The sequence below is a fragment of the Porites lutea genome, chromosome 3, assembly GCF_958299795.1.
Source record: "Porites lutea chromosome 3, jaPorLute2.1, whole genome shotgun sequence".
Lineage (NCBI taxonomy): Eukaryota > Metazoa > Cnidaria > Anthozoa > Scleractinia > Poritidae > Porites > Porites lutea.
The window spans coordinates 50,877,245-50,890,166 of NC_133203.1; the positions used below are offsets into that span (position 1 = coordinate 50,877,245).

Below are 12,922 nucleotides of genomic sequence, written 5' to 3' on the forward strand. Positions count from 1 at the left end.
TAATCTGCATTGGTAAGATACTCTTCTCAGCAGTAGGGACCAGCATTTGGCTTCCACTGATCACTAAATATATATATTCATCCCCCACTGCTGATCATTGTTGTTACAGCTGTAAAACATCTGTAATATACACTTTCATCTGTCACATATCTTTGAGCAGTCAGCCTTGCAGACTTTCTAGCCTTATGTTTGGGTTCAGTGATCAGTTCCTCGTTTGTTACGCATTCTTTTGTAGGTTCCAGTTTAGGGCTTTCCATGCATGTATTTGGAACGGAAACGCACATGACAGCCATTGTAGGTATGGCTCTTGGGAAGAGAGAAGTCCCCAAAGATGTTGGCTTTGATTCAAATGCTGCAGCAAACATGTTCTTCACAGCTCAGGACAAAGTAAGACCGAAAGCATTAAACGTGTTTTTTACTTAATAAACATTAAAGAAAGATTTTAAACTTTTTTGTTGCTTGGATTATAGTGCAAGCAAATGCTTTAGTTCCTGCGGGTAGCACAGTAGAGATCTGTTCAGCCCTTTTTTTTGGATCATTTTCTTTTCAATTCATTTTTCATTTCCTGTTAATGTTATTATTATTATTATTATTATTATTATTATTATTATTATTATTATTATTATTATTATTATTATTATTATTATTATTATTATTATTATCGTCTTAGGGATCGGCAAGTAAAGGAAAACACACAGTATGCAGTAGTATGTCAGAGAAGCCAGAAGCAAAACCTGATGAGAAACCATCACCAGAACAGCGCCATAAAGCTGCCCCTGGGAGAGGATCCAAGGCACCACTGTTTACAAAGGAGACAAGGACGATAATCTGGGGATTACAAGCCAGGGCCGTGCAGGTCAGAACAATAGTCTGTTTTCCTTACAAGTTTCCTAAGTGCTAGAGGTTTTTCAGTTTTTTCTTTCTTAATTCTTTATACGCGGCAAAGACGAGCACGGGTTATTAAAATTTTTATCTTGAATATTTCAACAACGGACCTCCGAAGCCAGGGTACCTTTCAAGAAAAGATGGGCAGAAAATTACCACCATCCGTACTTCGTTATCATGCTTAATGGTGAGGGCTTTTCGAAGAATTTTAAATCGGCCATGCAGCCTTGCCTTTCCTTTTACTTTCTAAGGACGTACCAGAAACGTATGTCAAACCCAGTCCCTGACTGCTCTGCAGTGTTCATCGCATTCCTTGTTAATCTTCTCATATTTCTTCTCCCTGACACACTCCAATTACGAAATACGGTAATGCGTAGATGGAGTCTGTCCTTTCCCTTCTTTGTAACACAATTTATTGTAACTGCTCTTGTGTAGTTATCACCTACTTTTGCCTGTATTTTAAAAAGTAGCCAAAATTACTTTTCATCATTGCACATTCCCGAACATATTTACCAAGCATATACTGATACCCGTTTACTTGTATTTACAGGGCATGTTAGATTTTGATTATGTATGCGAGAGGAAGAGACCATCAGTAGCGGCTATGGTGTACCCATTCAGGTCAGTAATGTGTCGTGTTATCCGTGTTCGTTATCATCATAAGTTCGAAGTTGTGTCTGCTCCTTCCCAGCATCCCTTGGTGTCCCCTGTTACCGGGGTGGCGCCCGGACTTGCTGGATGGGAATAGTCGTTTCCGCGTTATCAAACGCCCCAGGCTCGTGTCTTGGAGAGGCGGGACACTTCAACTTCGAAACAACATGAGAAGCAACAGTTACCGGTGGCAGGTTTCACTGCTTGGTTATGGTCGAGTGTGACTTTAATATCCCTATAATTTCATGATTCGCAAATATAAGATGAATTTATGGCAACTTTTGTTTTGTTGCTGCAGTGGAAACCACCGTCAGAAGTTCTATTACGGACATAAAGAGATCATGATTCCAGGTTTGTCTTACCTTTCCTTTGCAAACAATATACAGCGGTATTTTCGATTCTTATATGTAAGGGTTATTTTCGCACTGTGGTAAATGTGTACGTCTCACCGGCACTGATAAACAGGAACGGTGAACCATCCTTTTCAATACATCTATGCTTTGGTTGTTGCCATTACTAGCGAGGCGTCCAAGGCATAAACAATCTGTGTTCAACTTGATAGTGGACATCCTTATGGACATCCATGTATGGTCAATTGACAGCTGTCAAAAAGGGTATCCATTGACCAGTTTCACATGACTGTATCATGGGCTCAAGTGTACAACTTATTAAGGTGACGTGTTTTTTTAAAGTATCCGCTGACCAGTTGTTGGTTTTAATTGATCGCAGGCTCAGGTCCATAATGAAATGGCCATCTAAAAAATAACTTATTAATGTGGTCTTTTTGGTCGTTACAGGGAAATCTCAGACCTTGGCCTTGATGTATCTATCGGTCCGAGATAGACAGTATTGACCGAGCGATAGCGAGTTCAATACATCAAGGCCAAGGTCTGAGATTTCCCTGTAATAACGTCACTATCGGTTAATAAGTAGTATATGTATTGATAAATTTGGTCCACCTTGTTCCTTTTTATTCTTCCAAAATCTTGTTATTGCTAGAAACACTCTGTTTGTAATTGTTTCCAGTGTATAAGGAGATGTCTGAAGCCATGAACAAACATCCTGATGCTGATTGTATGATCAACTTTGCATCACTGCGTTCAGCTTATGACGCTACTCTTGAAGCCATGAAGTTCCCACAAGTGAGTGCTTTGTTCTTGTCTAAACGAAATAGGTTTCTTTTTGTATCTTAATTATATTTTGATTGTATTAGCAAGTCATCGTTCAATCATCTTCAAATCTCAAGTAATTCCATGCGACTGTAAAAAGACAAACGATAATCTGCTGTACATTTTTATTAGTTGAAATGAAGTTGTTGTTTTTTCGGAGTTGTCTTTCCGATTCAGTAGGCTTTGGTTTGAAGGGCGGGGGCTCCCTGAGCTGGTGCATCTAGCTCAGAGATGAGATTGATCACTCATTGCAAAAGCTGAATGTGTTTTGTGGCAATTCACCTTTCACGTTTGTTAAACAATATCCAAAGTAGAAAGGGTGACATGACTTTCATCCTTCACAAGCGTTAGACAACAAAGAAATGTAAGTCCTCATCGTAAACAGAGCTAGGCCATGCTGACGAGATATTCGATCCGGCTTAGGAGCCAGTGATCGAAGGAAACGCTCCTGGTGAGCGTGGCCATTAATGGGGTTTATACCAGCGTGACTCTTATATTCATATATGTTACTTTCAAAGATCTGCAGAATCTCCGTATTAGAAATATAAATCATGGGAATCAGAAAGTTTTATTAAGTTTTATTTTTTCTTAATAGATTCGCACGATCGCCATCATAGCTGAAGGAATTCCAGAAGCAAAAACAAGACAACTTAACCACAAAGCCAAAGAACTGGGAGTCACTATCATCGGCCCAGCAACAGTAAACTTTTGCTGTTATTTCATAGGGTGTTGTTTTGTGTTTTGTTCTAACCGCACTGTAGGTGGACAGAGTATATATATTTTGTGGCTCCATTTTAACCTTGGTTTGTGTAAAGTAATACGCAGCACTCTCTATACCCCACCCCTTTTTTGTGGGTTCTTCGACAGTTCGCAGCTCAATCGTAGATAATGAGTTTAGAACAAATTTTGAAGAAAACAAATAAAACATGAACAAAAGTTAAGCAACATTATCACAACCCAAATTGGGAGATGGCATTTGTTTAAGATCCTTTATTAGATTAGACAGCTGGCGGACGCCCGGATACAATGAGTGCAAAATTATTCTTGTAGTCAACACCGGTACAAGTCTGAGCGATTCCTTATTTTTCTTTGTCTTTTTCTAGGTTGGTGGTATTAAACCTGGCTGTCTTAAAATAGGTAATACAGGGGGAATGTTAGACAACATTCTGGCTTCAAAGCTATATAGACCAGGAAGGTGAGACTTAAAATAAAATAAAAAAACTCTAATCGCCCACCCCTCCCCCCGTAAATCAAACGGAGAATGGATACAAGCTTTCAACGCAAAGATTTCTGGGATTGTTTGAGTTAAGAAGCATTAGTTATGATTGTTCAATGGTATCTGAATAGTGAAGGCAACCATATCAACTAATCGTGGCTAATGCTTGTTCACTCAAACGAATTCTAAAGTATATTACTTAAGTATATACCAGAACTAAAATGATTAAAGTACTTTAAACTACGAATAAATCATTTCATATTGCACTTAAAAATAGGTATTGAATCAGTCACTTGTTTTACTCAATAGCGTTGCTTACGTGTCACGTTCTGGAGGTATGTCTAATGAACTCAACAACATCATCTCACGGACCACAGATGGGGTGTACGAGGGTGTGGCCATAGGAGGGGACAGGTACCCAGGAACAACATTCATGGATCATATTATGAGATATCAAGAAAACCCGGAAATCAAAATGATAGTTGTGCTTGGAGAGGTACTCTTTTTGTTTAAGTCTGTTTAAGTTTGTAGAAACTTTGTTTGTGTTGGGCTGTTCAGCCGTTTACGATGTAAATCATCATCAGTAACGGTCGTCAAGGTGGATAAGTTCGCAGACATCATTCTTGTGTGGACGGAAGCTGTGAAGGCGTAACTTTGTAATAATCTACCCGTTTATGAATGCACACGTAATGAAATTATAAATAAACAGTTTTCTTGGGAACATTAGCAAACGAACAAGGCAAGATATAAAGGTCTGAATGCACATATACTTTCAATCTCGACATTGTTTTTCATTCGTGCTTCAGTGCTATTGTGGAGTTTCATTGGTGATCATTTTCGTTATTCCCATAACCTTTTTGCTTAACTACGTTGTGGCATTGTGAGGAGAAATTAGATTCTTGTCACCTACTGTAAGGGCACTGTAAAAACACAGTAGAGGTTCTGCGTCGTGTTAATCGTTGGAAGTTGTTTTATTAACCAAGTAAAAGCTCTCATCTCGGCAAAGGCTCCCGCTAGGTATTCCAATAAAAATAGAAATAATGGAAAATAGTAAGCGCTGGGTGAAAGTAAAATGTTTTCGACTTAAAGTTCCGTAAGATGTTTATCTTTGAAACTATTGAGTCAGTTTCATTTAACCCTTTAAGCCCACAGATCCACATACGAATTCTCCAGAATGATCTCCATACATTTCTTTTAAGAATAGTTTAGAGAATTTGGTTTTAAGATCAAAGTGATCTTTCTTTGGTAATCAATTTAGTAATTCTCATAACCTTTACTCTTGATGATCTGCTGATGTTTTGAGGAGAAAATTGATGTTGATCACTCTTGGGACCTAAGGAGTTAAGAAATGTGTTCTTATTGTACTTATTGTACAGGTTGGTGGTACAGAGGAATACAAAATTTGTGACGCCATCAAAAACGGCGTGGTCACCAAGCCCATTATTGTATGGTGTATAGGCACATGCGCAGGAATGTTTACATCGGAGGTGAGTACACTGGGCTCTCGTATTTGTATCATCGCGTTTTTTAATGCTTTCCTATATCCACGTGTACTATAACTCTCTGATTAAGACTCTCAACCCCACAAGTCTGACGCTGTGGTAGGCAAGTCACAGCTATCGCGGCATAGCTGTCTGTTAGGCGAACTCCTGTCTTTGACTTGCTGTCTACTCCTTACAATTGGAAATATTTACATAGGTGTCTTTTTCAGTTCACTGTGTTAGCGATTGTGAAACCTGGCAGAATTGTAAGTTGTATTCTGCGAAAAAAAATACCACCCCTGAACCTGGAAGGAAACTTTTTACGGTATGGAGGGTCTCCTTGTGAAACGTTCCCGCTCAGATTTTTCTTTGTCCTGCGCTCGTAGCATGATGGAAATAAATCTTCCTTAAATTCGTCTTTTGCCGTTATTTCAGGTTCAGTTTGGTCATGCTGGAGCAAGTGCTCACGGAGACAACGAAACGGCGATCGCTAAAAACAAGGTGCTGTTTCAATTGAGCTTTTTTTAGTAGGAAACTTCCTAAACAATACAGATGTTTGGAAGGCAGTCATACTCACACTGCAGCTCAGGATACAGAAATGAATTTACTTGTCTTTAAAGTTCTGAACTCAACTGTTTTACCTTGATTCTCCAACAGGCTCTTAAAGAAGCTGGTGCTTACGTACCTGAGAGTTTTGATTCTCTCTTTGATCTAATCAGGTTGGTAGAGTGGCGTTTTTCATAGTTCAAGCTGTGTGCTTTGCGTGGGAAATATATTATAAAAGGATTGCACTTAGCACTATGCAGTTGCTCCACACACACCACATCTCATTTGGAAAATACTTAGGCTCGATTTTCGCCACTCTCAGCGCGAGTCCAGTCTTTCGGGTGCGTGAATTATTGCGGGCTTATTTTCCTAGTAATTGAGCCTCGACAACATTATGTTTCGAAGGAACTCTGTTGCTGTTTATTGTTAATATATTAATGATACAATGTGACTGTATTTTGCAGGGAAGTTTACGATGTTCTAGTGAAAGATGGAACGATTGTCCCCAAACCGGAGAAAAATCCACCCACAGTTCCAATGGATTACTCCTGGGCACAGGTTAGTGAAAAGAACAGACCAGCACAAAGTTTTAATGTCCGTAACGCCTCTTGTTTATCGACACTGCTTTACAGAAAGCGCGCGCGCTGAGATGAGTTTTGAGATTCTCACCTAATTTAAGCGTGGCTAGAATATTTAAAACTGCATTATATTATGATGTTTGTTCTTTGCTTTCCAGGAGCTTGGGTTGATTAGAAAGCCTTCCTCATTCATGTCCAGTATCTGTGACGAGAGAGGTGCAGAGTTGTTGTATGCCGGTATGCCGATCACAGAAGTATTTAAGGTATAACTAACTTTAAGCGTTTGTCTGAATTATCGGAATGATCCAGTATTTGTTGAGAAACGTAACCTAAAGTTCTCGTCACCGCTGACTATCTTTGTAGGAAGGTATTGGTGTTGGAGGTGTCCTGGGTCTGTTATGGTTCCAGAGAAGGCAAGTTCATCGTTTTCTTCCATTCTAGATTTTATTCCCATAACCGAATTTTAAACTTCGTGCGTTGAATGCACGAATCGTACATTTTTGACGCGAGCCACCATGTCGTCAAACATGGCGGATAGTAGTGAAGGTTTAAATGAGAATTTTAGCGCGTGATGTTGAACAAATGCGAAGTGGTTGCAAAAAAGTAGTATCCTTCCCATTTTCAAAGTACCTCAGTGTTTACAAACGCTGATTGACCGACCAAAATGTAGTTTTGTGGGTTCTGCTTATGACTGAAACTCGGTTATATTTAGATGTGGTGAAGTTTCATTTCGCGTCTAATCTTAGTGAAAGCTTTCGATAAAAAGCTCTCAAAAATGCAGTCAGCACTAAACGAAAAAGGAGTCGTGTGATAACAAATCCCCAAACAGAGATCTTATAACGGTATGTGTATTTTTTTAGATTACCAGCTTATGCTGGTGAATTTATTGAGATGTGTCTCATGATAACCGCTGACCATGGACCAGGTAAGAACCGCGCCGAAACAGTTTTTGTGTTTTGTTTCTATCATCACTTTAGTTTGCATTACTCACAGTTATCGTTCTCTTTTTTGTGATACATAGCTGTTTCGGGGGCCCATAACACAATTGTGACAGCACGAGCTGGAAAGGATCTCATATCATCCCTTGTGTCTGGTCTTCTCACGATTGTAAGTATAATGTCGCTGCTGTCCTAATAGAAAAATGAATGTGGGGAATCGAAAATTTTTGGATGGCAAAACACTTAATGTCTACATATTACCGGACCTGTATTTGTGTTTGTTTGGTTTTTAATAGGGTGACAGGTTCGGTGGGGCTTTAGACGCAGCTGCTCGGATGTTTTCGAGTGGCTTGGACAGCGGACAGGCTCCCATGGAATTCGTCAATGAGATGAGAAAGAAAGGACAGCTGATCATGGGAATTGGACATCGTGTTAAATCTGTAAGTACATACTGAGGGGTAACTGCTAACATAGTAAAGCTAAGGTGCCAAGAAATTCTGAAACGTTGTGGAGGCAGCGTGGCCGAGTGGTTAGAGCGCCAGACTTGTGATCGGAGGCCCCGAATTCAAGTCCCGCCCTGACCTCTAGCTGGATTTGTTAATGGTAGTCCTGCGTTCAAATCCTCGGCCATGCTTGTAAATTGCCAGCTGGTTTGCATCTGGCCAGTTGGGATTCTTAGTGGTTCATTATCCCTGAAAAGCCCCATAAGAGGACAGGATAATCAAGTATTCATTTAACTATTCATTCACGTTACTGGAAGCAATTAAATGACGCAGTTTTCGTCATCGACAAAAAAGGCAAACTTGACACTTGTTGGGGATAGAGGATAAACCTTGGCCTGGTTATCAGCATAACATCTTGTTTTTTTCAAGCGTAGCAAGTAACTGGAACTCAAATATCAGACCGGTATGCACTGCAACAAAGGTGCGGTTGGTTAGTATCATTTTGAAAAGCTGTTTTTTTTTCTTGGGCGGCAAGGGAAGGGAACAGAGAAATAGGTACCAGTTATTAGTTAAAAGAAATGACTCTTTTGTCTTCGTTTTGGAGAGATTTTGCTACAGAAAACGTTTCAAACCCGTGTGAGTTTTATTTGATCATGCATTCTCCACTTACTTTCCTTAGCTGAACAACCCTGACATGCGAGTTGTCATTCTTAAAGACTTTGTGAAGAAGAACTTCCCTGCAACTCCTGTCATGGATTACGCCATTGAAGTTGAGAAGATCACTACATCCAAGGTACTGTAGTCATGGAAACAGGACGCCATGCGCACGTTGTGATATATCAAACACTATATAGGGCGCCTCTTCAGAGAAATTGAAAACTAACGTGAAAGTGAACTTGCTTTTCTCAAAAATATTAGTAATTCTTGTGGGAATTTAAAGCACAAGTCTGACGAATTTCACGTTACAGTGCTGACTGCATAAGGTACACATCGTGTTCTTTGAAGTTCAAGCTTTTCGTCTTCTGAATAAGCACGAAAAAGAATTCTAAAAGGACAGTTTCCTATCTCTTTTGTGTATTTTCTGTCTGGAATATCGGAAAATATGTATTGTGAAAAGAAAGTTTGAAAATGAATTGAATTCTGATGATCAAAATGTAATTCTTTCAATATTAAGTACAAACATCTGTTGCAGTTCAATTTCACTAACAGAATTGAATCACGCTACCTTTTTGGGGCCTATGCCTTAGGTTAATTTTTATGAACTCCTGTTTTAATTGCCTTCATTACAGAAACCAAACCTTATACTGAATGTAGACGGTTGTATTGGAGCCGCCTTTGTTGACCTTCTACGTCACTGTGGAGCCTTTACAAGGTAATCTCCACTGGCTTTTGTAACGAATATGCTTAATTTCTGGAGACTAGGGCCGGGTTGTTCAAAGCTGAGTTAAGATAACCCAGGGTTAGTGCGAAATTTGAATTCAGACATGAAAGGTTAAGAAGTAAATTCAGTTTAATTCTTTTTGTCAGCAATTTGATAATTGGGTGCTCTTAAAAATAATAGAGAAAATTATCCGAGAAAATGTTTTTGAGCGAAAGAAAAAGAAACCCGGGTTAAATTTAACCCTGGGTGAAGCGCTAATCGGCCTTCGAACATCTGGGCCGATGATAGTGAAACACGCAAACTTGGTTTTAACGTTTAAGGTGATAAGGTGAATTGCCTATCAGGAAAGAAATTCACAAGCTGGTGTTTCGAGTGTTATATAGAGGATAATGCACCATTCCATCGTTTTAGAACGATTAGGTCGTTTTTCACTTCAGTGACCTGATCTTCCATTTGTTGAAAATATTTCCCTGCCTACAATAATGAAAAGGTAACTACTCACAGCAATCGACTTTGCAAGGTCCCTGCATGTGAGTTTTTGCAATTTGAGATTGTCCAGCGGCAAATGACATGGTACAAGATTTACATTTGCATTTGTTTTTCACTCTCAGTCCACTTTAGCCTCCCACGCAGACGTTCTTATGGCTTCGTCACGCGTTCGACGTTCGTGAGGGAGAAAGGCGTGAGGAATCCCTTGGAACTTCTACGTAGGAGGTTAAGTCCTCTTCGAATGGACCTCAAGATCATAGATGCAAAACAAGAGTATAATAAATTGGCAATAGTAGGACAATATCCGCCCCACAGTTGACTTGACATAGATACACTGGAATCCCGATTTTTCAAACCTCCTGTGGAAAATAAGAAATTGAATCGAACTGTCCGAAAGTTCGAGACACCGAGGGTTTGAGGAATTGGGATTCTACTGTGGACTCGCTGTGTGATTGTACTCTACTTGGTTATATACGTAACAAATTGACCGCATTAGAAATGACGTCAAAATGTTCCAAGTAGACTTTTCGGCTCGTGGTTTCACTGCAAGGTTTTAAACCTTTTAACGTTGCTTTCACGTCATTTCTATGACGTCATCTCCATTGTGTACTCTCACATAGTCAATATCTCTCAAACAATCAGCGTGCGAGAAATCGCGCTTCAGTTATTGAAAAAAGTGTCCTTTAACATTTCAGGGAAGAAGCAGATGAGTTTGTGGAGATTGGGGCACTTAATGGGTTGTTTGTCTTAGGTAGATCGATTGGTTTCATAGGTAAGTTAGACAACAAGGGGCATCAAAATCACGGTTGTTTGTTGGTTGGTTGGTTGGTTTTATTTGATATGGTTGTTTTTGTTACCTGATAAAGACCTGCGGTACGCGGTCGAAACGTCACTAAACTCTTTATTTATACGAATATATTGTATAAGAATATCGAGGCTGAAATTTGTGAACTTTTAAGAAAAATACAACAATAAACCTATAACTGAGATTCAGGCAAATGATAATTGGGCCTTTCACACTCTCACCAAGATAAATATTATGTCGTTCATTATATCTTCCACTTATGTCATGTCCTGCTAGAAGCAAAACCAAAGAGATATAAATCTCTTTCGTCTGATTTTATGATCCTCTTGTCTTCGGCGTCTTAAAATGAACTCAACGAAAAGGGAAGTTTTCTAAAACTAGAGCAAGAAAAATCGAATTGAACGCGAAAGCGGATTATAATATCATTTGGTCTTCAGATTACGCTCTAACTCTTTGTTTTACGCTGCTCTTATCTCGTTTAGGACATTATTTGGATCAGAAGCGTCTAAAGATGGGACTGTATCGCCATCCGTGGGATGATATCACTTATCTAATGCCAGATCACCTTCAACATCTCCGACCAGCCAGCTTCGAGTGAACCGGCGCATAACAGTCACGTGACCTCATTGTGCGTCACAGATAGGTCTCACGTACGGATGTGCGGTGCACTAAACTTTTAAAAGCGGAACTCGGTATTTTCCTACAATATTGAAGCTGCGATGCAGCAAGATTTATTTAGGTTTATGTGGATGCATCTTTGTTGAAAAATATATCCTGTCTAAAGGGACTGGGATCTGTTAAAGGAATTTGGAAATTTAACAAGGCTTAAGCTGATTAAGAAATAAAGAGTCGTTCCAGAGCGTTGAACAACTTATTGGAAATGAAAGGGAATTAAAATTACCCTTACGTGAAATAGTTGTGTGCTTGTTTTACCAACGAATTGTACCTTATCTCAGGAATTAACGCTCCATGAAATTAAGGTATTGGAAATTAACGCGAATGTAATGGAAAACCACTTCCGAATAAAGGAAATTAACGCGATTATCACATTCTATAGCAATTGTTTAATTAACGAAAAGAAACAATAATAAAAAGTAATAGTCGGCCACCCGTTTAAGAAGCTATCACATTCACACACATTGTTATCACATTCCGTAGCTATTGTTACTTAACGAAACGGAACAATAATATATAATTATAGTCAGCCACTCGTTTAGGAAGCTATACCAAAAACTCGTGCTTCGCGCTTCGGGCTATCCAGATACCTCGGTTTCTCGGTGTCTCGATACCCCAATGAATCCCTTGCACTCGTTGTCTGAAATTTCATGTGTCTCCACCCCCTTACCCGTGGCGGGCACGGGGAAGAGGAAATGAACGCCACTTAAATTAACGCGAACTTCAAAAATTCGCGTTAATTTCATGAAGGATAAATTTCCTATAGTAAGCTTTGCTTCAAAAACTTAAAAAGTAGTAGTCTGAAATGTCAGCCGTCTCCATCCCCTAACCGTGGGGGGAGTGGGGGGGAGGTGGCTGGAGTTTCATGGCGGAAATGTATGCAAAATGATTAGTCGGTGACCGGACAACATTATAATGCTTAGAAATCAGACGTTTCCCTCCCTCGCGCCCTCTCGCGGGGTAGTTGGAGATAGCTGACAAATTAGTGTTCTACACGAAACAAACCATTGAACGATAACAGCTTATGATGGAGTTGGCGCGGAAGTAAAAAAGGCACCTAAACATGAACACGGTCTTTTTCTGACACATGAGTTCTAGTAAGAAGGAAGAAAGGGCCGTTCATGGTTGCCACTGCCCGGGTGATATGGTTGTCCACAGGGTTGTGTGATATGACCGTTGTACCTTACTTTATGGGGAAACTGCTAAAACGTATGGATAACAACTAGCAACGATTAACACACCCAGAAGTATAAATTGTTATAGTTTGCATAACAGGCGTTACTTTTTCTCGTTTTTCGGTCTTTTGAGGCAAGCGTGAGGCCGCGGCCCAAGACTGGTTATTTACTGGTCTGATATTTCATGGTTTCACACCATGTGTCTTTCACAGGGTAATAATGGAGGGATATTGGTGTTGTATCTGGACCTGTCCCTACATGTGATCTGCGGCAGGTTATTCAAGTTGCAGCTGTTTCATTTAAAAGAAAAATTATGAATCCAAACAAACGTGAAGGAGGAGATACCCTTGTGGAGCGACAATTATTATTTCACGAAAAGTGCTGGAACGAAGAAGGTGTAGGGTTTTCGCTTATTCGCGAGGCGAGCACAAGGAAGTGATTGAAGCGGTCTGTTCATGCGTATCACGTAAACATGGATGCCCATTGTCTA

General features: G+C 39.8%; 1 protein-coding gene across 1 annotated transcript in view; it reads left to right on the forward strand.

The window, feature by feature from the left end:
- LOC140931403 (ATP-citrate synthase-like) overlaps window positions 1-11,495 on the forward strand; it is a 22,595-nt gene extending 11,100 nt beyond the window's left edge. The window contains exons 12-32 of the mRNA XM_073381219.1: window positions 236-387; window positions 671-856; window positions 1,436-1,506; window positions 1,835-1,887; window positions 2,563-2,678; window positions 3,301-3,405; window positions 3,809-3,900; window positions 4,231-4,417; window positions 5,298-5,408; window positions 5,838-5,903; window positions 6,060-6,121; window positions 6,413-6,506; window positions 6,685-6,789; window positions 6,890-6,939; window positions 7,387-7,451; window positions 7,548-7,633; window positions 7,761-7,904; window positions 8,587-8,700; window positions 9,197-9,279; window positions 10,473-10,549; window positions 11,065-11,495. Of these exons, the coding sequence (XP_073237320.1) occupies window positions 236-387; window positions 671-856; window positions 1,436-1,506; window positions 1,835-1,887; window positions 2,563-2,678; window positions 3,301-3,405; window positions 3,809-3,900; window positions 4,231-4,417; window positions 5,298-5,408; window positions 5,838-5,903; window positions 6,060-6,121; window positions 6,413-6,506; window positions 6,685-6,789; window positions 6,890-6,939; window positions 7,387-7,451; window positions 7,548-7,633; window positions 7,761-7,904; window positions 8,587-8,700; window positions 9,197-9,279; window positions 10,473-10,549; window positions 11,065-11,180 (2,135 nt within the window). The 3' untranslated portion in view covers window positions 11,181-11,495. The remainder of the gene's footprint in view (window positions 1-235; window positions 388-670; window positions 857-1,435; window positions 1,507-1,834; window positions 1,888-2,562; window positions 2,679-3,300; window positions 3,406-3,808; window positions 3,901-4,230; window positions 4,418-5,297; window positions 5,409-5,837; window positions 5,904-6,059; window positions 6,122-6,412; window positions 6,507-6,684; window positions 6,790-6,889; window positions 6,940-7,386; window positions 7,452-7,547; window positions 7,634-7,760; window positions 7,905-8,586; window positions 8,701-9,196; window positions 9,280-10,472; window positions 10,550-11,064) is intronic.
- The last annotated feature ends 1,427 nt before the right edge of the window (window positions 11,496-12,922 follow it).